The sequence below is a fragment of the Sciurus carolinensis genome, chromosome 7 (assembly GCF_902686445.1).
Source record: "Sciurus carolinensis chromosome 7, mSciCar1.2, whole genome shotgun sequence".
In the NCBI taxonomy this organism is placed as follows: domain Eukaryota; kingdom Metazoa; phylum Chordata; class Mammalia; order Rodentia; family Sciuridae; genus Sciurus; species Sciurus carolinensis.
In genome coordinates, this window is record NC_062219.1 from 21,141,267 (window position 1) to 21,169,120 (window position 27,854).

The following is a 27,854-nucleotide window of genomic DNA, read 5'->3' on the forward strand; positions in this document are numbered from 1 at the left end:
GACAAAAAAGCACCAGGATTCATAAATTATTAAACTGTAATATTCTGTGATAGCTGGAGAAAACTGCCAAAGACCTCTTAGAAGACAAAAGGATGCAGAGAGAAACTGCATCCTTGTTAAGCTCCTCCTGGTTTATTACCATTAGGTTATATCCCTCTGTTCAACCATAATTCCCCATGACTGCTCCTCTTCATCAAACCTAGTATGAAAACACACAGGCTTCTCTTTTTCTTTGGGTCTTTACTTCCTTTTCAAAATTTCAGTGCAGGTAAAACTTAATTTAAGTAAATCTATAAGTGTTTACCTTGTTAGTCAGTCTTCTGTTTTAGGGTTCTCCAGCCATGATCCTTAGATGGGAAGTAAAGATTATTTTTTCTCCCCTACACATTTCTCCCTTAGGCTTACCTACTAACCAGTGTGCCCCTGCACTCCCTTTTATGTTACAATGCCACACACACAGCTATCATTTGTCATTTCTAGAGATGGAGTGATGACCTTTGAAAGGCCATCTCATCTCTAAAACTTCTATGTCCCACTGTAGTCACATTTTGGGGTACAGCTATACCTCAGGTCTCATCATAATTAAAAGCCTAAAATCTCTAATGTGGAAAAATCTTTCATTGACTCGACTGTTCTGAGCCTTCCTCCCCCTACTGTAATGTGAATAAACAACCTCTTCTTTCCTCCATAATTTTGATCTCTAGCCTCTGGATTCCATTGAAGATGTCTGCAGCATCAGAATAGCCCACATCACCCACAATATCATTAACACTTCTGAATTTTTCACTCTTTTGGCTTTTACCGAAATCTACCAGCTTTTAATTCTAAAGCTGCTGAGCAATGATGGAGTCACAAACTACAAATCCTTGCCAATTAACCTCAGCTGCACTCTTGTGGCAATGTAACAATCTTTACTCATCTCTTGGTGACTCATGATTGACCCTCATAGCAATTCCAAACATTTCCCATTCTCCTCAGTATTTAACCCTATCCAGTTCTCTCTTGCTCTCCGCACCTGCAGGAACTCTTACAAATCATATGTGAAATTCATCGTTCTTTCTCTATAATTGAAAGATGTTTTATCACTGGTACAGCTATTATGGAAAATTATCTGAAAGTTCTTTTAAAAATTTAAAATAGAATTCAAAGTGATCTCGCAATCCCATTTCTCACTACACACCCAAAGAAAATAAAATCACTATCTCAGAGATGTGTGTATTCTCACGTTCACTGCTACATTATTCACATTGGCCAAGATATGGGATCAACCTAAGTATCCTATAACAGATGAACAGAGAAAATGGCACATCCACATGCCACATGCACACATACACACACAGAGGAATATTATTATTGAGCCTTAAGAAAGAAGGAAATTCTTCTATTTGCAGTAACAGATGAAACTGAAGGACATTATAGTAAGTACAATAACCCAGATATAGAAAGACTAATATTGCATGATCTCACTTACGTGAAATATTTTTTTTAAAGTCAACCTTGTAGGATATAGTAGAATGTTGACTATGGGGGGGGGTCTGGAGAAAGAAGTTTAGAAATGGAAAAATACTTACACCTTCAATTACAGCATGACTAATTTCTGAATATCTCATGTATAGCATAGTGGTTGCAGTTAAGAACACATTGTATACTTGGAATTTGTTAAGAAGTTTGCTAAGACTTTAATGTGTCCGAACAACATATAAAAATGTTTCTAATTTGAAATAAATTTTGGTTATTTATGATGATGTTGATTTTTAAAGAAGATTCAATTAGGGTAATTTTCACCATAAAATCAAATTCATAAACTCTTACTCCAATAAAAAAGAAACTTAAGATCTAGACATTGTTAATGCAAAATATAGCTGTTTTTAAGATAAATGATAATCCTTGAACTTATACACATAGTGCACAAGTTACAAAGCAAACTATGACCACTATTTTGATCAATAAATTTAATTATTCTAAAAATTATTATATAGTCTCATTTAATTTGTCCACATAGAGGTTTTTTCTTTCTATTATATTTTCTCTGTAACTCTAGTATCCAGAAACATATCTAGACTATTGTTTGAACTTCCCTGAAGTGCAGGTGTTGTAAACCATCTCCAATGCAGTAGTGTTGAGAGGACAGAACTTTGAGAGTGGATTAGGTCATAAGAGCTAGTCATCAAGGGAGGGGGTCCTGATGAAAGGATAAGTTAGGTTGCCTTCCCATTCTTGCCCTTCCAACTTTTCACAATGGAAAGTTGCAACAAGAAGGTCCTTGTTCTTGAACTTTCCAGCCTCTAGAACCATTAACCAAATTTAAGTTTTATTTTCCATTATAAATTACCCTACCTATGACATTCTGTTATAGTAGCATATAATAGACTAAGATAGTCTGGATGTTGAATGTTCCCCAAAGGTCCATGTGTTAAAGACTGTAAGTGCTCAGGGAGGCATTTTTGGGAGGTGGTGAGACCTTTAGAAGGTAGGACCTGGTAGGAGGTCCTTAGGTCATTGGGATATACCCTCAAAGGGCATTAGGGGACCTGGTCTTTTCCTCTTTCTCTCTGCTTTATAGCTCATGATATAAGTGATTTTGTTCTGCACTCCCACCTTGAGGTACTTCCCTTGCCATAGGCCCAAAGCCTAGAGGAGATTGGGAAAATTTCATCTACAAGGTAAGAGTTAAGATGTTTTATTGAGTCTAATGTAAATTATTAATGTACAAATTTGGATTACAGAATGGTGGGGGGAAATAAGAATTAAAAATGTAATTTCCTAGGGAAAGAAAAAATCCAATCCATTTCCTCCTATAAATGTTTTATTATCAATATCATAAAATACCTACATGAATTATGATAGCTAATTCATATACCTTTAGTCTTCCTACATCTAAATACAAACATTGTCACAAATAATAAGCTGGAATGCTCGTGAAAAATTTTGGAAGTTTGGAGGGTTTAAAATAAGGTTTATGAACTGCAGAAAGTTTTTAACAATAGAAGGACTGAGAGGAGGCTCAAAAAAGACCTTGTAGAAGAAAGAGATCAAGTCAGTGATGGGATTGGAGCAGTTCCTCAACCAAAAATGGAGATGAACTATAGAAATGCGTGCACCTAGATCCTCATGGAAAGGTCAGGTTCATTTAACACTCAAGCACAGCTGATTATCACTGTCCTGAACAAATAATTTCACATTTGAGTTCATTTCCTAAGGCAGACTTAAAATGAGTTCAGGTTGGTAAAACATCGGGTAAAGCATAGATGAACCAGGCTGGGGATATAGCTCAGCTGGTAGAGTGCTTGCCTTGCAAGCACAAGTCCCTGGGTTCAATCCTCAGCACCGCCAAAAAAAAAAAAAAAAAAGGATAAATGAACCATAAACACAGCTTACTTAAAAGAGAAGAGCAAAAACCTCAAAGAATGTGGGTGTATAAATAAACTTTGGGCAGTTATACTAAGTCATTTGTTACCATTAAATGCAAGAGTATGCCTTTCAAAGATTCCATTCACATATATTTCTAATTATTCTATAAAAAGTTGTAGGGTCAGGAGCTAGGTATTGCTCAGTGGTAGAGAACTTGCCTAACAAGTATGCGACCCTGGGTTTCATCCCCAGCACCACAAAGGAAAAAAAAAAAAGTGAAATGATCAGAGGCAGAATAACCTGATAGAGAGATGATGTGTAGCAAGGCAGATTGGATTACTACATCAGCTCAGAAAGGAGCAAAGGACCTCCCAATCATGTCTTAGAAAAGGACATTACCCCCATATGTTATAGGCTAAGTTGCCTACAACATGATAACAATGACTTGGCAAAAACAATTTAACAAGAAGAGTTAAGGGTAACTTGAAGGTTTTATTTGAAATTTGATAGTTGGGAGTGAATTCATATGTGTATTAGTGATTCTCAACCACACTCCACTCGTTGATGACTGCTGAAGATGTACTGATTTCAAATTCTTTGGGTATATTATAAAATCATTAGAAAAAAATTATATTTAAGAATAAGAAAAGTAGTAATTTGTATATTTTTACTATAACCACACATACGTACTTTTATATATTTAAATTTGACATTATCTCTTTATAAGCAGCCTCCTTAATTTCCATGTAAATCTAATATTATTTAACTCTAATTATCATGCAAATGCTAATATTAGGTTTATTCCTAAGCCAAATTCCTTATAATGATCCCAAGTGTTCTATATAGTCTAATACCTACCTGTCTTTCTCTTTAATCCTATGTCCTAGCATTCCCCCTTTTGTGAAGGGCAAAATTCACTCTCTGTGAAATCCTCCCAGTATTGACTTCATGGACACAGAGCCTGTGCAGTGGCAACAGGCCCCATACTCAGGAGAACCTGGAGGTTGGCTTTATGCTCTGTTGCTGCCGTCTTGAGATGCCATTTTCATTTTGCACTGGGCACATAAGTTACGAAGCCAGTGCTACTTATCATGCTCAGCATGTGTGATGGGTTCCACTTTCTTTCTGCCAACCTTTTGCCCATCTCCAGAGCACAGTGAGTGCTGTTTCTTCTTTCTGAAATACCCTTTCACTCATTCTTTACAAAGTAGCTGATTCTCTCAACCTTCAGTCTCAACTCAAGTGTCAACTGCTCAGACGACTTTACCCAATTTCTTTTTCTAAAGGGCCACCTCTAATCATTTTATCTTGTTATCCATTTCTAAGGCACTTACTCTAAATCTGTAATTGTCTTATTTCTTGGTTCCTTGTTCACTGTCACACATCCCCTCCTCCTAACAGAAAGTACCAGGAGAATCAGCAATCTTATCTTTCTTGGTAGTACACCAACAAATTATCAGATCTGAGACTAGTGACAAAGATCTTTTTCCTTAACCAAACTGCAACCTTCTCAAATGAAGTCTTAGCCTATAAAAGCTAGATAAACAGCACAATTTTTTTTACCCAAGCCCTCCAAACTCACACTCCTTTAAAAGACTTGAAACATTAAATAATTTCTGACAGCTCAAGGTTTCATCCTTAGGATGACCCCAGTACCCCTGACCTGACTTAAAATGCCATAAGAATTTACTGTTTGTTCTAGCCAGGATCTATGATTGGCCCCTGACCATTGCAAGAACATTTACTAAAAAGAACTCACTATTTTAAACCCCTCCTCTGTCCCTTTGAGATATGAATGTATCTCCTACAGCTCAGAAACGTCTTTCTCAAGGACCTGAAAGCCATTTCTTTGAAATGTAATCATCAAGAAGGATAGGACCCCTGACTCCCAGTCCCTATCACAGAACAGAAGCCTAAATCTGACAATCTCTAGCTAGTACGTATAGCCAGTATCAATACATTTAACTGACCAATCCTTTGCCAATTTTTATTTCACTGACTGATCTGTCCCCTACTGACTCATTCATCTGTTAACATACTCAGTCACCTGAGTACACACACATACATACACACACAATTCATACTCACACATGTAAAATCTGTATATTACTGACTAAAATCTGTCCTTATAATAGTTACTAGTACCTAGCTTTAACTCTCATAATAGTGCCTAACACATGGTACATACTGAATATTAATTTGTTGAGTGAATAAATAAACTAATAATAGTAATAAATTATGTGTCACAAATTTTCTTGGGAGGACTTTTTTTTTTTTCTGGGTAAAGTTAGGCATCATAATTATTTCACTCAGTAAAATTCTAGAGATTTCCTCTCCGCACATATAGTCCCTATGTACTTGAGACAAGACACTAAAAAGGGAAGAATTATATGCATATATTTTATACGTATTGTTGCCTTTCTGTAGGTTTATGATCCAAACAGTAACTTAATTCCCTAAACCAAAGAAAATGTACAACTCTATGAATAAATTTTGGCACATTTTGGAAGGTAGTCAAAGAATAGCTATTGCCACAAAAATGAGATAATTTCAGAAAAAGATAGCTTGGGATCAAAGGAACAACAATAAGTAGGATATGGTTCTACCAGAACCATATTAAATTAACACATTAAAAAATGTGATAATAATGTAAGATCGGACAGATCTCTTTTAGAAAACAACTTGGTATCAAGTATTTTGACCATAAAAATACTCATATTCATTGACTTAGATTACCTAATTCTAGTGTTTTATTCAATGGACTTTAAGTTTATGTAAAATATGGAAAGAGCTATCTTCACAAAGATGTTTGTAAGTATGGTCTATAATACCAGGAAATTGGAAATAAACTAAATGTCTAAATTTAAGGGATTGGTTAGATAAATTATAGTAATTGATTCAATTAAATATTTTTTGATGGGAAAAATTATGCTTTATAACATGGTGGGCCAGCTAGCATACACAATGTCAAGAGATTTTAATCAGGATAAAAAAATGCATAAATATAAAAATAAAAGATTAACAAAATCACAGCCTAAAAATATATTAATGAGTAGTTTACTCAGGATATCAAAAAGGATATTTTTAATTTATCCACTTCCCATATTTTTGCTAAAGGAAACATAATATTTAATTATGAAAACATTTTAAATATGTCTAAAAGAATCATGATTTTCATATATAATTTTCAAGGAAGGTCAGTCAGTGTGAGATCTTAAGAGTTTGCTGCCAATAAAGTTACATTTAAAATCAAAACAGACCGAAAAAAAAAAAGTTACCAAATCACATTTTCTGAAAAAGGCATAAATTTTCCCATTAATTAATCTAAGGTAGTAGAGAGGTTTACTTAAAAAAAAGCAAAAATATAGGGTTAAGCAATCCTGAAAGAGACTTTTCCCCAAAAAAGGTTAAGTCTAAGTAAATCAAATAAAATCACAGGCAGACACTACTTGGTTCAAAAGTAAGGCATTAAAAAAAAATCCTGGCTCAATACTCACAGGTATACAATATTCCACCATTGGGTAATGTAATTTGTGACCTTTTGCTGTTCGACCAGAAAAAAAGCAGCTCTGGCAGACATCATAGTTAAAATGCTTTAAGCTTCTATACCTAGAGAGAAAAAAGGAAAATTCATTGCATTGCATTCCTATTAGTACAAATCAATCATCTGTAGTAAGGAATTTCATTAATCCAAATCACCAAGGAAATAAAGGTAGATTTGCCACATATACAAAATTTGTTTAGTATCTCAGCTTCAAATTGAGACAAAGAGAAAAACCACCTTTTCGGTGGGTAGAAAAATAAAATTTGGAGGTTTACATCTCTAAAAATTTATTTAAGATTCTATCTGAAATATAGATAGGATGAGAAGACAAGTATCCATGTCAGAAGATTTTCTGTGATGTTTGAATATGAATAAAAAATGATAGAGAAGAAAAGAGAACTATGTCAATTAGCTTGACACATCAAATTTTAATATATCAATTATACCATCAAGAAGAAATCGATCTTTGAGTGGGGATGTGGCTCAATGGTACAGCAAGTACTTGCCTGGTCTGTGTGGGGCCCTGGGTTCAATACCCAACCCACAGAAAAAAGGTATTGTTTCACACAATGAGCATTTTTACATTTGGTTTAAATGATTCATTAGGAAAAAAAAATAAATTAAGAAATACCCTGTAACAACATCAATTAAATAAAACCTTAATCACGATGTATTTCTTTTGTTTTTAAATCTCTTACATAATAATAGCACTCTATGCTAACTCCCATTTGCAGAATCTTATTTTGAAGAGTGAAACTAGATATTAAATTTCTTTGGATATGAGTGGAAAACATCTCCTGAATCTTCCGCCTTGATAGCATGGCTGTTGGAACTAAGAGAATAAATTATATCCGTATGTATAAAAAAAAAATTTAGATGATCGGACTAATAGAGTGAAAATGGAAGCAAAATGCAGAGGTTATGTGAGGTTAATGCTATAAACTATTAAGTGCTGAGTAGCTTCTATAATGACCTACAAAATCATTCATAAGCTGATTTGAAGAAAATCAATCTGTCTACACTATAGTCAGCTTACTTTGTCAAAAAATCTACTGGGTTTGAAACAGCACCACTACTAACATGTTTCCTGACCTATAAGCACGGCTGGACAAATATGTTTGATGTCATCTCTTTGAAGTGGAGTTGTGCTTATTGCTGATAGCTGTTCTCTCATCAAAGGTAACCCTTGTACTCTCAGCATATTGTAGCAATACCCATTCAGTCTTTCTTGCTGATGGTGGTAAGCAGCACAACACATGTTGAAGTCAGCGGGTGGGGTTTCTAGTTAAAATTGCAAGGGACTGACTTCATTGGGAAGAGGAAGGCTCCTTCTTTCTCTTTGCTGAAAATGACTGATATCTGGAAGAGCCATTTTGTTAGTGTGAGGTAACTATGGAAATGGAAGCCAAATGTTAGGGATGACAGAGCACAAAGACAGAACTAGGGACGCAGGTGACCACAGAGCGACAATAAGAGTCTTGGCTTGCCTACCTCTGCATTTTGTCTACATGAAATAAATTAAGTCTCCAATCTGTATGTGCTATTTATTAAGCAGCTATATATGATTCTCATGGGAATTCTCAGCTTAGCAAACATCCTGGAGCTCTGAGATGTTAAAATTCAATTTTGGAAGTAATTAGTGAAAATTTTCTAGCAGAATTTACAAAAGTTCAGAATATGAATATGTATATACAGATGTACACACAGAGGGGAGGGGATATATGTGTGTGTATGTACACACATAGAGAGAGAAAGAGAGAATAGGAGCTTGGTACAGAGACAGCCTGGACAAGGTTAATTGCTAATGCAATTAACTCCTCTATCTTTACTTCTATATCTGCCTGTTCATTCTTCCTTTAGTCTTAGAGAAAAAAGATATCTTTTTACTACTAAGAGTAAAACAGACCTATTCTGTATTGTCCCATTTTACTATTGGAATTGTTCTTACATTTACTCTCTCCCTGGGTAATCTCTGCGTAATAACTAAGTCACCATTAGTCTGAAGAAATGTTAGCTTGGCGTTGTCCCTAAACTAGCTATCAATTCTATTTCTCTTTTCTTCAGAAATTAAAATTTGTAAAGGCACCATATTCTCAACATGGAAAGCTGTGAAAATACACAAGTAAAGGAGGGCAACATTTATCACCTGCCATCTCCCTGATTTCCATATCCAAACATGTTCTCCTCAAGTGAGATTTCCTAAACCGGCTGTTTGCACATCCTTACCAGTAATCTGATTAGTTCTCAGGTAGTATTTGAATGTTGCTTCCTGCTTACTAAATTTCATCCCAAAGATCCCAGAAGAGCTACCACATTCCATCAGGACTCTATGTTTATAACCAGCCACATGATTATCCTACATGAACATTTTGGTGACCTAGGTAAATAGAGATTCATAGACTCTGGGTCAAAGCAGTAACAATAACAATAATAAGAACAGAATAAGTTCATGTAGTGGTTACTAGACGGGATGGTATTTTTAGATTGGTGGAACACACTGAACACCGCCCATGTATTTAGGGGGACAAACCCCCAAAGAGGAATGAATGTGGAGGATGATGAAGGGGGAGATTACGCACACAGAACAGAAAGCAGTTTAATGCCAGCACTGGGGGTACTTCTTACCTGAATCCTACAATTGGACATTCTTTACAGATGTTGCATTTGGCCTGATGTTTTGCAGTCTCAGCTGCTGCCACTCGATGTAAAACTGGCAGCCAGACCATGGACTGTGGTTCTAACCGCATCCAATCTATAAACTCCTTCACACTTATCTCTGGCTTGTTGTTATTCTGGTAAAGAAGCAAATGCATTAAAAGTGAGGGGCTGGAAGTGTGGCTCAGTGGTAGAGCACTTGTCTAGCATATGTAAGGCCCTGGGTTTAATTCTCAGCACTATAAAAAAAAAAAAGGGAAAAAAAAGTGAAGAACATTTCTTCATTTAAGCTGCTATAAGTGTTACTGCTTTATAATCCTCTGAAAATCTGTGCAGAATTAAGAGCAAAGTTATGTAACTCTTTTCAGGTCAGTAAAATTACAAAAGCTTTAAGGTTCTTCAAGGCAAGAAAATTCTAGAAGTTAACAAGTAGAAAAAACAGAAATTGTCATGTAGGAAGAAAAAAAATTCCCAATTCCTTAATACTCAGAGTTCTAAAAACAAAAGCAAAAATCAAGGTTACACAGTTCTAGGAAATCTTTTCAATAAATATCTAACATGGCAAAAGTTTGTGTAGTAAAGACACATGATAACCTCACAAACTTGAAGGCCACTAGAAATGCCGAGTACCATTATTCCTGGTTCTCCTTCAGTCTTGCCACATCATTACATAGTACTGCGAATGCATTTGCAGGGTTTCCAGGTTTGACATGATAAATCAGAAAAAACTTCTCAGCCCTTCTTCAAATCCTAATACTGAGCAATTTCTGTAATGTGCAAGTTAAATTTCATCAACATCATTCTGCTATTGTTGAGGTCAGCCGATGAATCAACATATGTGACTATAAATAATATCTAGAAAAATCATTTGGAATTTTTTATGTCTAAAATAAGAAAAAGGGCCATTATAAAATGTAATAACCCATGACATTGATTCTCCTCAAAGACACAGTGTGAGCATTTCTTTTTTCTCAGCAGTGATAAATCATTGGTGGTGTTTTGGTAAAATATTTGTAGGCTTGTACTTCATGCATATGTATAACATCAGTAACATTTCTAAAAGGTCTTTATCTTTATACACAGTAAGCATTAAAAAGAAACTAAAGTGTTTTCCCAGGTGAAAATTAGAAACTTAGATCTGTATAAAACTTTGCACATTGTTCTCCTTTGATGCATATATTCTCAAAGAAAAGTTATTTGATAATATTGTTAACTTAAATTTTTTAAAAGTCTTGCTTAGAAAGAGCTTCAAGCCATTTTTATTCATTTATTTAGCAAACATTTATTAAAGTAGTTCTGATGTTCCAAGTATTGTAAAAATGAATGCAATTTGAATGTTAAGCCCTTCAAAATTAATATATTGACACCCTAATCTCAAAGGTCATGATGTCAAGAGGAGGAGCCTTTGGAAGGTGATTAAGTCATGAGGTGGAGTCCTTCTGATGGGATTAGTTCACTTAGAAAAGAGGCCCAATGCAGCTCACTCGCACCTCACACCATATGAGGACCCAAAAAGGCAGAGTTGTCTATAAAACAGAAAGTTGGCCCTTACCAGACACCATGCTGGCACCATGGTCTTGGACTTCCCTGGCCTCCAGAACTAAGAAATAAATTTCTGTTGTTTATAAGCCACCCCACCCCAGCTCATGGTATTTTATTAAAATAGCCTGAGACTTAGGATATCACAGTCAACAGACAGGCACTGTTCTTATCTTCATGGACCTTAGGTACACAGGGAAGAAGCAAGCATGAAACGACTAATTCTACGGTTTAGCGTGAAATTTTAAATGTAATGAGCCTGAGAAGGAAAAGGTAGAGAATGTTAAGATGAAGAATAGCAAAAGCTATTCTGATCTGAAGAGGTCAGAGGAAAATTTTCAGAGGATGTGAGAGTTAAGATCACGCCTAAAGACAGACTAGGACAAGTGAGGCAAGAGGCTTGCACATGGAGGGGATGGAAGAGCATTCTAAAAAGTCATTCGGGCAGGAATCAAGGAACTAAATCACTCCAGCTGGAAAGCACAGAGCAAGAGAATGAGTAACAGGAGGTGAGGACAGGGCAAAGGCAGGGCCAAACACAGCAATCCAATTTATACTTTATTAAAACAAAAAGTGTCTTACAGGCATCCCTATTCCTTGAGTCAAATGTGCCTTAAGAAATAAAATACAAATTCATTGGTACAGTCCCCAAAGTCCTCTACCATTTAGCTCCAGTCAAACTCCCTTCCACTTCTTGGAATGTCCTTGAAATCCTTCCCTGACACTTCCTACAACCAGTGAGCCTCAGGTTTACCTGCTGAAAGCAGCTGCGGACACTGGGCTCAATGTTACTGCCTCCAAAAGCAGCGACCTCCCCCAGCTGCCGAGGGATCTGGATGGCATCGTGAAGTAACAGACCTAGTTGCCGCTGGTCGCAGGTCTCTGTTGGCCCCGCCACCTCCTTGAAGAGATCTGTAAGGGGGAAAGGCACAGGGTTAATGTCCATCTGCCCTTCTTTTGCTTAAATTAAATCCTAGGTAATCTGGATAGAACCTTGTAAATTAAAAACAAGAAATCAAGAGGGACATCAATCAGATTAATTGTCTCCTAAATTCTGATTATTTTAACATTCTAGATGTCTGGAGACTAGTTCCCTACTAGAGACACATAGGATATTAAGATATTCAGAACTCAGGAGACAACGGCACACCAAGAGATCAATTAATACAGATTTCCTTTTTAAATATTACACTAAATGCATGTGGGTTAATTTTATGGTCTCACTAACGGTTTCCCTTAAGAAACACAATGAGTCAAAACAAAGCTTCCATCATGACTTGTCAAAGGAATTTATTTAAGGACCTTAAATAGCAAACCTTTAAATTTTAATGATTGTTTACCAATCTTTTATGTTCACTCCTAAAATGGGCATTCTATTAAATAAACGTTTTAGCTTCTTTTAAAGATTTCTATGTTAACATCAATTTTAGATAGGAAGTACTAAAAGGTATAAGGATATATGCATTCTCTTTTTTAGGGCCTGTTTCTTCCTTACTAGTTATAAAAAATCTAGTCATTTTATTTCAGGTAATGAAACATTTTTTTCAAATTAGAGACTAAAAAATTTGTGTATCCTTTCACTCTTTTAGGTTTTAGCACTAATTTATTTTCTAACTTTCTTAAATCAATAAAATTAACTCTTCTTTCTAGCATTGTATTATCTTTTATTCACTGCATGCAATATTTTGAAGGTGAAAATTATTACAATATGTGAAAATTATTACAATATCACCCAAAACAAAGCTAATAACTTAATAAATTAAATAACTTACTAAGATACGTTACTTTTGGGATACAGAGAGATTTCAAATAACAACAACTCACTTGATTATAGCAATAAATGTTTTTTGGAAAGAGTTTTCAAGGTCTAAAAATTCAAAAGCACACAAAACTCTAAATGCTCTTCAAGTGAAATCTTTTATAAAGAGAAGATCTGATATTTATTGGATCTCAAAAAGTCATTTTCAAACAATATCTGATAAATATCAAATCAACATATATCAGTCTTTTTTTAAAGTGAAATAATGGTAAATCTCATACTGACAGTGAATTTTCAAACAACTGAAGCAAGCTCAGTGGTATTGACACTGTAATTCTAATGAAATATAGCTTTAATTACAAGCACACATAGGAAACACAAATTCAATTTAGATAAATTTAATTTTTATTATCATTTATTTACTTAGATTTGCTTAGAGTACCACTTGCTTCTTTTCATTACTTAAGAATAAGACTATCATAGACAGGAAATATTTATTGAGGAGTCTCATCATGATGCTTCTTGTAAACCCATTCCTGGGAAGAGGCTTATCAGTAAATCCAGAGTTGATGCATATGTGCAATAATCTCTAGAGTGTACCTTTTCAGCAAGATCAACCATGCCTAACGATCATCTTTTGAGGCATGCAGAGAGTTATGCAGTCATGCCTCTGTGAAGGTGAGACCACTCACAAAACATAAAGAGAAAAGTGTCCTTAAACACCATGACATTGTTCTAAATTCTAATAAAAGTTCACATTTTTAACATCAGGGTCAGGAAGTAGGACTGGGACACAAGAAGTAAGTCACAATTTAAAGCCCCAAATTCCAATAAATCAACCCAGAAAGGATGTAAATGGTCATTCAAAAGGATGCTCTGTGCATGTGCTTTTGAAGAGGTCAGGAAGAAAACCAGTTTCAAGTTGGGGTAAAGGGATGGCTAGAAGCTCCTCGGGATATTCTCAGGAAGATAGTGAGAGAGGGAGGTGTCATGGGGTGAGGACCAGACTTTGGCCACTGCAAAACTGATGTTCAGACAGATAACAATTGACCCTAAGTGGCGCCTCTGCCACTGAGTCTGAAGAGCAAATTGTCCTGAATATTAATTCTTACAAAGGAAATAATAAGGAGAAGATGTTCTGATGTCACTGGGGAAATCAAAACTGGAATCAGAGTTGCTAAGAACCTTACAGAAAGGTAAAACAAAACCTCAGAACATTTCCAGAGTCTCAATATCCCAGTAAAGATTTAGATTAAAAATGGCAACCCAAGAGAATTCTTATTTAATTAAGTCCTAAAATGGCATACATCATGGATTATATAAAATAGCAGAAATTTTCTTGCAGGAACTTCTGCATCCCTTGCCAAACTCTGAACATTTAATGCTGAATTATAGAAAATGTAAGCTTTGAGGTTGAATTTGCATTCATTTTGAAGTTCAGCGCTGTAATTCTTCCTTGCAGAGAACCCTAATTCTTTCAGGAGCACATGAAAACCCCAAATCACAGATGATTAAAAAAAAAAATCCTTCTCTAATTTTGGAACATCGATGCTTCCATTTACATATTCCTTTTCCAATCATTATAGATGATAACATTTTTAGCTTTAAAAATTGTATCTTTTCATGATTATGATGCTAAAGACTCAGTCGTGGATAAAGTGCCACAAAACCAAAGCTTTATGTAAAGCATGCTTCTGTACGGCTTTCTAGGCTTGCTCTCCTCCATGCCCCGCTCACCGGATCCTACTACCATCGGCTTTTCTTTTCATACAAATCCACCTCTCTTTTCACTGACATTTTTGTAAGGAAAACAAGCCATGATGCTCTCGTGACCTGAAATTCAAAATTAAGTGATCTCATAATGATCCCCAAAACGAAAGTTCATAAAATGTAGGCAGGTTCCCTTAAGACAGAAAACTTAGCTAAGTTTTCAGGACCTGTGATCAAACATCCTCTTGGGGTTTTGCTGTAGATTTCTAATTCATCTCACACTGGAGTTTGAATCCAGTGCTTTGCATATGCTAAGCACATGCTCTGCCACTGAGCTGTACCCCTAACCTCTTCTTTTGTACTTTGGTATATCTCCATTCATGAAATAGGCTCTCACCCTTTCCCCCAATGCACAGACTCATCTGTATAGAATCATCCGGGAATACACGTGGCAAGATCGAGTTACTCACGTTTTACTGACAAAATTGAATCAAAAGACATTTTGCAGCAACTGCTATAATTTATTCAACAAATGCTATTTTGAGGAATTTTTCACATATTATCTCTAATTTCTTTCCAAGCAGGAATTATTAGCTTCATTTTTCCGTTGAAGAAAATCCTCCAAATTTCAGCTTCCTTGACTATGAAATGGAAGTAATGTCATCTCTTAGCTGGCAGTATTCAAGGGATCAAGTAACCTGCCCAAGGACATTCAGTCACTGAGCAATGGAGATTTAAAGGCAGGTAGGTAGGTGTCCCTATTCCTGAGCGTATGCCCTCTCCAATACCATGATGTCTTTCACTAACTGACAGCTAAAGAGATTGCTAATTTATTTGGTGACTATAAACAAACATAATGAAATCTAAAACATTTACCACCTTTTATTTTGCCACAACTATCAAATATAATTATTTGGGATCATTTTCTATGTTCTTAGATGTTCTACCTCATCTTAATATACATTTTTTTCAAAGCGCTGGAATTATATACAAATGGAAAAGGCTTGGGCTTTGAAGTAAGAAAAATCTCAAATCTAATTCTAGCCCCACAACTTACTAGCTCTGTAGCCTCTGGCTAGATCTTAACCCATATCACCATTAATTGTCTCATCTGGAAAACAGAAATCATAAATGCCTACATTTGGGGGGAAATTAAGGATTAAATAAGATAAAAATGTGTGACTGGTCCTCATTCCACCAAGGCTTCTCCACCCTGGGGTCCTACTATCAGCTTTTCATTTCACGCAAATCTAAATCTCTTTGCACTGTCCCCTTTAGTCCAAATAGGCGCATGAAATGGTAAGGGTTAAAAACAAAGGAACCATTATTACTAGCAAGTCATATAAATTAAGTCTCCAATAAACTGTTATAATCATTATCATTAGCAGCACTGCTGGTATGTGAAAGGTCTTACATACATCTATATTTTTCTTCTAAGAGACCCTTGGAGAGAGACATCAATCCAATCTTCAGACTCTGCACTCTAATTTTTCCAGTTCGACCCCTGAAATTATAAGAATCTCAATGTGTTAGATGCATTTAAAATTGTATGTTAATTATTCCTGAATATCTATTTTCTAGATCATAAACCACTGAAAAATGATTGCACCTTCAAGACTCGCTTTTAACATTAAACCTAAACCCTAAGTTCATGACATTTTAACTGTGTCTGATTCAACTCTGGAGCTTGAAGTTACTTTACATACAACATATGAACTAAGGACAGATTAAAGCAAAATGAAAAATGGATTAAAATCTGTTAATTATAAATGTAAGAATCAAAATAGACAAGTAAAGCTATAAATAATATGTATGTGACAATATAGCAAGAAAGGGCTACTGATGTATCTAAAAACAAATTCAGAAAACTGACTAGAAAATCAACAACAAACTGAGAACTTAGAACTTGCTGAATACTTTAAAATGTGCTGTCTTTATTTACTTTGGTGGCTTTCAGTCCCATCTGTATAAATGGCTATTGCAATTTTAATAGCAAATAATCATAAACAGACAGGTGTGAAACCTGTATTTAGGGAACTATCCAATTATAATTAAAGTCAGAATGCATTAACTAATCAAAGCTAAGAAATAATTTCACAGTATGCCAATAAGAAACCATTTCAATTTCACTGATAAGTTAAATAGGAGAAAAAATTATCTTTAAAAGCAGAGAGTTGGGGCTGGGGAGATAGCTCAGTTGGTAGAGTGCTTGCTTGCTTTGCAAGCACAAGGCCCTGGGTTCAATCCCCAGCACCACACACAAAAAAAAAAAAAAAAAAGCAGTGAGTTGTCTTTATTTCCAAATGTATCAAAGAATTACCAAGATATTTACCAAATGCTGGTCACATTATTAGATGCTGGAATGGGAAAAGAATCTCAAAAACTAAAAAAGATACAATCCTTCCAATGGAATAAAATACAGCCCAGAAAGAAACTTTAATTGCTATATTTATTATTTCAGATTTGGGTCAATATTCGAATTTTTATTGTTGATTTTCTTAGGATATGTTTTCAATGCACAAGTATAAGACACTTCAAACCTGTAACCAAATGTTTATAGAATTATATGAATACATAAGATTTACTAACTCTTGATATGTTAAAACCAAATATTTGTAATTTTAAGTAATCATATTTCCAAATTAAATTTGGAATAAAATCTTGATTTTATTGCTTGTTTTGTTTTGTTTATGTGGTACTGGGGATTGAACCTCAGGGTCCTGTGTATGATAGTCAAGTGCTCAACCACTGAGCTACATCCCTAGCCCTTTATATTTAATTTTTGAGACAGGGTCTCACTCAGTGTCCCAGGCTGGCCTTAAAATCATGCTCCTACTGCCTCAGCCTTTTCAGTAGCTAGAATTACAGGCATGTGCCACTGTGCCTGCCTTTATTGGTATTTGTACTGGTGATTTCAGTTGAAATTTTTCATTCTCAAGTTATATATACTCAAGTAAGTCTCTGTATCTATTACATCACACAAAGTATAAAATAACTTTAAAAAAAAGCATGCTTAGAGATTGGCAAAATAAATTTTTGAAATAGTCTCTCAAAAGCCTATGGGTTTGTAATTAAATTGTCATATCCAAAAAGTTTATTGAATCCTAATTATGTATATATACAACATTCAGTAATGACCTTTGAAATATTAAAAAATATTTAATAAATATTTATTATATTTAATATATATTTATTAAAAAATATAGCCCTTATAAACAGAATTTCTAAATTAAAATATTCATTCCAGTTTCTCACAATTAAAAAAATATAAGTTTCAATTGAATCTCTAAACTGAGCCATGCTACAAATTGTGTTTCTACTTAACATTTTTTAGGAGTTCCTAATTATCACATGAAATAGACAAGGTCTGCTTTCTTCCTTTGAAAAATCAGAAAGATTTTATTCTCTGACCACAGACAACAGACTTACAGAAAACAAAAGGCTTTAGAATGGACTCAGACTAGGACATGAATGTGGCTAAAGACAAAGCAATCCCTGATGGGAAAAAAGATCAAAATGAAACACATTCAGGTGTGGCCTCCAGTCTGTCATGACAAGACAAGAAAGGAAGGTCCTGAGAGAGACAACTGAAAATGCCAATCATTTCATCATTCAGTCAGCCACCATCAATGGTTAGGAAGGTTTGCTCTGATCCCAGCTTTGTTCTATGCACTGTAGGGACCAAGAAAGAAACACAGAAGATAAGCTCACGCACTAGTGAGAAAGGTAAAACAAGAAATAAAAACAGAAAGTAGGAGGTCGGCCTTTATGGAAATGAAGAATCAAGCACAACATCACTGCCTTTGGTCAGTCATCACTCACAACCTCTGATACAGGAAGTAAGTCTAAAATCAGGCAGGGACCCTGTGACACAGCTGGACTATCTCAATGAGGAATAAGTAGAGGACAGCAGGAAAAGTCTGAGCAAGGGGACAGAAGCAGGAGTATGAGCACCAACACAAGATGGTTAGGGTGGGGCAGGAGCTTGCATTGGGGTTAGCTGGCTAATCAGGTTGTACTGGTTATCTGGGGCCACAGGATAGAGGATTTTGAAGTCCAATAAGATAAATAAATTTGAAAGACAATAGGGAGTCAATTCGTTTTATGAATGAGTCACATAGCCCAACATTTACATATTTGGTTCCTTCTGACAGTTTTTCATAAGTAACTCCTGAAATTAGTTTAATGGGAAAGTTAAGTACCTTTAAAATTATATCCATATTGGAGCAGTGGGGAAAAAATGATTTGACAGTACAACAAATGGGGTTAATATTCTCTGTAAAGAAAAAAAATATTTAAACGAAGTGTTCCAGACTATTGCTTTAAATCATGATTTAAATGCTTTTGATTTCCATTAAATCTGGAAGGAAAATTGTGAAATTAAGACTTTTTAACCTGGAGAGATGAAGACTGAGTGAGACTGAATTCATAAATGGAATCAATTTTATCTTTATGGCTTATAAAGTTCTTTTTACATATATTAGTTCATTTGCCCTTCACAGTCACCTTTCATGTGATAAGCTGAGCAGATATTTTTATCTCAATTTTTCATGTGAGAAACTGAGATGCCAAAGTTAAGTGGCTGCCAAGTCACATAGCAACCAGAATTCAAAACTTTGAATTCGAAACCAATTCAAAACTTTGAATTCTTGTCATCTATAACGAATGAATACGGATTTTTTTCCTCACAAAATTCAGAATATTAGGAGAAGTTGAGTACATGTTAAAACTGGAGACAGTTTACTTAAAATCATTTATAAAGTACTAGTTTTCCTAGATATAATAATATGGTAAGAATAATCAATTGATTACCAAAAACATCTATTAGATCCATTGCCATCAATCTGCAATAGGTAGCTATGGATAAATGGTCTCATACCAGTATTTCAATCAGTAAAATTAAGAGGGCAGAATCTAAGATCCTCAAAAATTCTCTTCTTAGAGAATTCTATGATCTACTATATTTGTATCACTCATTAATTCAAGAGCTAGTTGAAGCTGAAAATGCCTTTCTTGGTTGCATGATACATCAAAAAAATAAGTGAGTCAAAAATATATGATCAATGCTGTAGTTTATATCTGGAATGACCCCCAAAGCCCCATGTGTTAGTGGCTTGGTTCCCAGTGTGGTGCTATTGGGAGGTGGTAGAAACTTTCAGTTGGGTCTATTAGGAGATCTCTTGGCCTTAAAGGGTATTATAGGACCTGGTCTCTTCCTTTTTCTCTCTATATTCCTGGCCATGAGGTGAGAGGTTTTGCTTTGCCACAGACCCCCAGCATGACCCAAAGCAACTGATCACAGACTGAAGCCTTTAAAACTGTGAGTCCCAATGAACCTTTCTTCTATATAAGTTAGTATCTCAAGTATTTGTTACAGTGATGGAAAGCTAAAGCTAACTAATACAATGAATGAATATCAAAATCACTGAATGAAAGTATCATTTCTAAGGTTCACAGACTTCTTAAGGGAGTAAATCATAGATTCCATTAGATTTGTTACGAGAACTATAGCTTGAAAAAAGTTAATAATTACTGTATAGAAAAATGAGTAAGTCAAAGTTAGTAGGGAAACTTGGGCAGTTAATTCTGAACATGTGAGATTACCATCAAAAAAGTAACTGCTCTTTTCCTCAGGTTAATCCACGGTACTCCTCTCCAAGAGAGAAAGCTAGACTAAATGGGCACCATCTGACCCTACCTTTCTTTGGCAAGGAAGGGAAATAAGTTCTGCAGACATGTTTCCCCTTTGAAATAAAAAATGAGAAATTTCAAGACACAATCCTAAATAAAAAGTAGCACTTTAGTGTAGTATTTCTATGGATCCACATTTGATGGTGGGAGGTGGAACTATGCTAACATTTAACTCCCTAGAACGTGAATCACAACATTTCACACACTGGTTCCTGCCCAACTAAGTGGCACTATTCCTTTGGGCTGTCCAGTGAAAATAGCATATGTGTGGGTTGATCTGAACTGTTTTCCTCTAAAATTCATAAGCCCAAGTCCCAACTCCCAGTACCTCACCAGGTGGCTGTACTTGGAGATAGGGTCTTTAAAAGATTAAGTTAACTTAAAATGAGGTCATGAGGGTGGGTCCTGATCTCCAGTGACTGGTATCCTTATGGGAAGAGGAGAAGAGACACAGCACAGAAGAAAAACCAAGTGTGGACAGATAGAAGACAGCCATTGACAAACCAAGGAGAGAGGTCTCAGGGTGGGTGGGGGGAATCCTCTTCTCTTTGATCTCAGACTTTTAGCCTCTAGAACTGGGAGGAAATAAACTTCTGCTATTTAAGCTGTCCAGCTCATCATATTGTGTTATGGCAGCCCTAGAAAACTAATAAAGTGGGGTCAGGTGCTGTATGAACAATGCATTCCCCAATGCTGAAGGGGCATGCTCTCTGCCGGCTCTTGGGCCATGAGTCCTAGGGGTTGGGTTTGCTTTGCCTTTTGGGTCTTTATTATCTTGTGTTTTCTCTAAGTCGGACTTTTCCCTATGTAGGAAAAAAAGAAAAGAAAAAAAAAAAAAAAAAGAAAATGAAAACTAATATAGCATGTCAGAGACATAGATAATGCTGAGGGAAAGTTTCAATTTCGTCTCCAGTTCTTCCTTGAAATGTGAAGGATGTACACGGCTACCATACTCCATAGGGTTAAATGAAGTATTCTGTGAATTCTGGATTGTTCCTGGGATGTAAATTAAGTATAAGCTTGTGCAGTTAAAATACCTAATTGATCAGCTATTTTGGTGAATTTACTACAAAAAATGTCGAGGATTTTTTAAAAATTGATGAGCAAATTAAGGATGACTTAATGCTAATGGAAATATTTTACCTTAGGAGAATCAAAAATTTGCATTAAAATGAAATGCATTCACAATATCAGACAGGGATGTAGTAAATCCCATATTCATTATGGTAACTGAGACTCATGTGTCAATGAGTTTCTTAAGGGCCCTTAAGCACACAATGGGTGTTTTATTATTTTTAAAAAAGACTTTATGATATTTGTGAACTTTGAAAGATAAAAAATTTCTCTAATAAAAAATAAAAATTTAGATAAATCATTTATAAAGCTCTTTCACCATCATTATTTCTTACATAGAATCAAGCAGCTGCTAAATAAGTGGAGTAATAAACTATAATCTATCTTCTTTCTAAATTAAAGGCTGATAAAAACAAAATTTCATACAGCTAGTTAAGAGACAATAACTTTTAGATTTGGAGACAGGCAAAAGTTCTAATTTTCCTGTTTCAGCTTTGCATACTTTAACCCCCTACCAGAAGAATGAATAATTCCTAATGTTTCAGAAATGTCAGCCCACAGCAAGTCTTTTTAGAACTGATTAGCTCACAAATTCATTGTCATAATCACAAGGGCCAAATTAATGGCAGATGAGTTATGCTGGAAGTTGAGAGTGCTCTTTATGTAACAGTGAGCACCTAATTAAATTACAGAGAGAGTGTCCTGTAGCATACACTATTTAAAACACCATATATACACATAACCACCCCAGCAATAAATAAGCTAATATCAAAAGACAATTTAAATCCCATTCATTTGCCATTCAAATTGCTCGTAAGCTGTCACACAAAGACTAAAGAACAGATTATGAAGAGCAAGTAAATTATTTCAGCTCATAACAATAAGTACAAGATTTTTTTTTCTTTTTAAAAAAGAAATGAGACATTAAGGAAGGAGGCGAAGGAAATCAGACTTGGCTATCTTTGATTTCTCTAGCTTCTTGACAAAGAATCCTACCGATTTGACAGCTTTTGTACTGAAGTAAAATCTTCAAATAATAGTTGCATATTCCCTTACATCTATTGTTTGCTAAGAGTTTAGTGCTTTGCAAAGTGATTTATTTTCGACATCTAAAATAAATATTTCCACTGAGCTGAGTACTATGAAAGTACTTTGTAAAAAATGCATGATTTTTAAGTCTCTTTAAAAATTCGACATTTTCTTTTATCAACATATTTAAGCCAGTGATTGTAATTTAATGAAAAAAAAAGTAGAAACTCACGTGTCATATACATTGAGCAACCAGTTGAGACACATATCCACACAGAGAGGCACGTTGACCAGGTCCTTATGCATTTGTTCAAGTCCGTCGTATGTTGTCGTCAGACAGTTGATGACATCTGGAACGCTGAGGAGCTGATCATTTTGGTTCAGCTTGTGCTGTTTAAAAACTTCATTTGTTGTGTTCAACTCTAAGAGGTCCACTAATCAGGTAGAAAAAGGATTTTGCCTGGTCACTGCACATGGCAACACTGAACCAAAAGCATTTCTAGTCTCAAGTCCTTAGCTTGACTCTTCAATTTAAGAACTGATCCTGTTCAGTTAATTTTGATTTCTAAAGAAATAAATAGCAATTCCAGGCTTTCATTTCTAACCTCTTCTTTTAGCCACATTTCCATGCTTTTAACTGTCAACTCTGTAGTTTTTCAATATTTTCTCCCATTCTTTGCAGTTTGGAGTATCGACTTTTCCTACTCTCTTCCTTTTTTGGCTTCCCTGCCTCTAGGCTCTTTCTGCTTTTAAATGTAGAAAGGCATAAATATCTACATCTATTCCAAACGTTAGAACATCTCCAATATTCCATTGCTCTCCTCATCTTTATTCCTGAAGAGGGCCTGCCCACAGCCTCCCCATTCAGTCTTTTGTTCTTGATTATTTCACGTTTTCTAAGTTTACTTTTAAACTGATACATAAGAACAAAAATGGTACATACTAATACACAGGGGGTACAATGTGATGTTAGATGTGTGAATACACTCCTGTGAGGCTTCAGTCAGGTCAAACGCACCTACGTCCTCAAACACGGATCTCTTCTTAATGATGAAACATTCAGGATCCCTTCTAGCTTTTCAAAATGTACAGTACATTATTTCTATCTATAATCACCCTACAGTGCAACAGCATACCAGAACTTTTTGCTCTTATCTAACTATAGGTTAGTGCCCACTGTTCAATCACCCTTTAAGAAACTTCCAGACTAAGGGTCCTTGAACAGAATAGTTTAGCATGTATATAAAGACATATAGAGTTCACTGGTGAGGCTCAGTTAAGAAACAGGTTCCCTATAAATACAATTGTTCTCCATTGCCTCCTGAATCAAGCCTGATCGTGGGCTGTCACAGCCTGGCCCAGATCTAGCTTACTTCCCATGATGCTCTGGTATCTTGGTAATCTGTAGCCAAGGAGGATTTGTAGAGGTTCACAAGAGGACACTGGTCTTCACATATTTATTTGCTCTCATTCTTACCCTTTATGCATAAAACATCTACAGTGGGCAAGGTTAGTGCTAGACAGTATGTAGGGTATACACAGAGCCCCTGAAACCCAAAGGCTTCCTGATAACTTCATGAAGAGTAAAAGTGCCCTACGAGAATATCATAATATTTGCATATACATAATGAAATATCATGTCTAAACACAAAATTTACTTCTTTCATATATCCTTTGCATAAATAGCCTGCAGGTAACTTCATATAAGACTTTTAATGCACCAGCTTTTGATTGTGACACATCACAAAAGGTCAGGCATGGCATTTCTCACTAGTGCCGTCATGTAGGTGCTCAAAGAGTTTCAGATTTGGGATTTCAGGTTTGGGGGTTAGGGATGCTTAATGGGAAGACAACTGAAAAATCCCAATGAGGTGGGATTTGAAATGGGCCCTGAAAAACAGATATACAAGATATCCATGGGAGGCAAGGAAGGGTAGACTCGCTTGAGAACAGAAAAGACCTGGAGCAAGTCCAGGAGGCCCTAGGAATGGCATGCTCACGTGGCTTACACACGGGTGCATGTGGCCACAGAGCAGGGGACATGCAGAGCTCCAGGCTAGTCACACACTGCCCACAAAAGCCAAGGAGGGGTTCAGACAGAAAAGATGAACTCTTCTCAGTTTTGAAAACTGACTTTGAGTCTTTCATTGGCTAACTGAAAAACAAGGAAACAAAGCGGATTTTCAAACTGTCACATATCTATATAGTTACAGAGTATAGAAATGACCCTTCCAAATCTAAGCATACCATCATGGGACATTACAGAACCCACATTAATTTAAAGTTTGCTCATGAGAATAACTGTTTTCTAAAATCTCCACATTTCACCTTTTAGAATAAAAAAATTAATATCAGCGGAACTTTTAAAAAAAAAACATAAAACCAACTACTTTCTCTTCGCTTGATGCAGAAACGGTTTCCTCAAAAACCATGACATATTTTGACAGTTAACCAAAATGAACAAAGAGCTTCCCTTGTTTTTATTTCTAACTACTGAATAACCACTAATTTTGATTTTTTAAGGGACATTTATGAAACGTGTCCATGCTAGCTGATTAAATACCATAGAATTGTGTATTTTTAAAATGTATCTACAATGAAAAAGAATTAATTTGAAAGTATAGAGATTACAACACTTTCTGAAACAAATGAATGGGAAGAACTATTCTTTTCTTTTTAGACAGAGACTCTAACATGAAACACACATAATGTCTAGACCACAGGCCAATCCACTTCCTGCAGGCTTCACATGTGTCATTGGCAAAATGATTTTAAAAATCATCTGCATAAACTTCACATGAGTTAGAGATGGGGTCAGGAAAAAACTAAGAACCATCTGGAAATTTCATTGTAATTTTTTTACCCCATTTCTTGGCACTCTAGATTGTTTTCAATTATAAACCTCTGGCTAGCAGTAGCAAAATTCATTCTCCACAATGCCTGACAAAGGAAGTGCTTAATAAGGGACAGTAGCTACAGATCTGCAATTCCCCACAGATACAAAGAAATACATTCAAATGCTGCCAGAGCATTCTTAGTTTTCAGAATTCCAACACTAATTATGCCAGCAACAGTGCACTGCTATTGGATCCCCACATGGCATAGAGTGACAACAGACCAAATTTCAAAAAGACCATTTCCTGGATCAAGCTGTCCTTCACTTCTTTTAGAAAAGTCTCCCTTGTTATACACTCTGCAGCTGTGACAGTAATTTGCCACATCCCATAGACCATCATGTCTTCAATTTTCAGTGATTTACTCTGACACTTTGCCTCAGTGCCTAAGCCAAGCGTACATCTTCCTGAAGTGTGTCACATTTAGGTACCTTTAAAGAACTGACTACATTTAAATCACAGAAAATTATGATTTTCTCTTTTCAAACAGAGACCAATGACAGCTCAGTCATGCGGTAAATGAAACAAACAGCAGAATCATTTTCTAACCAACTTCCACACTTTTTCTTTAATCCCACATATGAGGCACAGGGGATCAAGTGGAAATGCATCTTGATTCTGTTCTGCCAGGAGGCACCTGACCTTGGGCTTCTCTTGCTCTTCTCCAGGTCTCAAGTGGTTTGCCTGTTCCTTCTCAGCACTTTCCTGTGTCCTCTTCCCAAGCAAAACAGAAATATCGCTTGTGCTCAAAGTTTCACTCATGGCCTTCTAAGCACTAAGCTTCATGCCCTTAGTCACCTCATGACTCCAGTGCGACTTTTATCCAGGTGGTTCCATATTCCTTTTCTTCTTATCTCCCACCTGAACACCAGACCCACGTTCCTGTTGCTAGTCCCCTACTAGAGCTCACCATTCTTTTTCAGGAAACTTGCTATATTCCAAATAAAGGTCCTGTCTTCTTGCACTGAAACCCAGTCTGCAAATCTTGAGATTGCATCCTTCCCTCCCACGACCACCAGCTCAGCCTCAATCAGCTTCCCCCAAAACCATCTACTCATCCTCTGTTCCTTTTGCCCTTCCATCTGTTTTAAATATTATCTAAAGCATACATTATTTTCTTGGCGCTATCTCCAAACACACAGAACAGGAAATAGTTGTACAGAAAAATATCCAAACATTAAACACAACAATCTGAGAGCTAGAGGAACAAAATCCTAAAGAATCAATCAAGGTTTCAGGAAAGAAATGACCTCTGAACCAAACTGAGACCTCTGAACTGACCTACACTGAACCAAAGGAAATTTCTGGATACTGGACAAATTGTTAAGCTACTCCACTCTGATTCCATTGCTTGCTGTTTTCTGATCCATGAACCTTCTGATTTTTTATGTATAGAACTCCCTCCCTTTTTATCCCTGGCTAACAGCCACACACCTAAATCCTGTGTATATTACTCAAGGAAAATGAGCTTCTTCATGATAAAAGGAACTGGTTCCCTCCTCAGCACCTCCCTTTGCTTCTCCACTATCCTTTGCTCCTAAAAAGTCTACACATTGAAATACAAAAGAATATACCTATTATATATATCATATATATAATGTATAAATGTGGTTTGATGAAAAATCAAAGGAGTACTGATTAATTTATCTCACAGTTAAAGAAATAGAATATTACCAACAAAATAGAAACCTCTCAAAAATCTTAATTATGTCCCCTAAAAATGACAGGGTTACCACTATCCTTTCTATTTCAATTTCAGTTCTTCAAAATATATATGTGTCCCTGCAGAGTACAACATTTAGTTCTGTGTGGTTCTGAACTCTATACAAATGGAACTGAACTGTACCAATTTCTTCTGCCATTTGATTTTTTTCATCCAACTTTATAGTTCCAATATTCACCATGCTGATGTGGATTGTTAGTTCATTGATTTTTGCTGCTGTATTATATCACATTTATGAATATGTCAAGATTAAACAAATCTTACTATTAAAAAGTGCTACTATAAATCTTGTACATGTCTCTGGTGTGGTCCTATATAACTTTCAAACTCAAATCATTCACTGACCTGGACTCTACACCAGAAATTATGTGAAACCCTAAGCAGAGAAGAACATAGACTCATCCCTCTCATAAAAGCTTAATTCATTTGGAGAGACAGATAACAAATAAGTACATAAAATATAATATTAACAATTATGACTCTTCGCCTTAGTGTCTGAGCCAAACACATGACAAGTACCCTGTAAGAACAGAAGATATTCAATGAGATGGACTAGCAGGAGCGAGTTGCTTCAGGGGCAGAAGCCACAGAGAGCCTCGTTAAAATATATACAGCAGCTCAATTGTGTCCCAAAGGAAGAGAAGACAGTAGCCATGGGAAGAACACAGGCACGAAGGGCTAGGACAAGAGCATTTCCAGAGGAGCAGACACCAAGTCTACCATTTCAATAAGCAAGATGAGAACTGAGGAGAGTTCACGGTGGAGCAAAGTGGCGGAGACAGACGTGGAGACAGGCCAGGCAAGGGCCATTCCACTTTAAGGGCAACAGTAATCTGCCTGCAGGGGCACTGAATCCACGTGCAACGTTCTCACTTTGAATTTGAG

General features: G+C 35.9%; 1 protein-coding gene across 8 annotated transcripts in view; it reads right to left on the reverse strand.

Moving 5' to 3' along the window:
* The window catches only part of Utrn (utrophin), a 517,740-nt gene that overhangs the window by 38,834 nt on the left and 451,052 nt on the right, over positions 1-27,854 (reverse strand). For all 8 annotated transcript variants that reach the window (XM_047558901.1, XM_047558897.1, XM_047558902.1 and 5 more), the window contains 5 exons: positions 22,585-22,786; positions 15,977-16,062; positions 11,844-12,001; positions 9,521-9,687; positions 6,849-6,960 (listed from right to left, as the gene is read on the reverse strand). In XM_047558901.1, the coding sequence (XP_047414857.1) occupies positions 6,849-6,960; positions 9,521-9,687; positions 11,844-12,001; positions 15,977-16,062; positions 22,585-22,786 (725 nt within the window). The remainder of the gene's footprint in view (positions 1-6,848; positions 6,961-9,520; positions 9,688-11,843; positions 12,002-15,976; positions 16,063-22,584; positions 22,787-27,854) is intronic.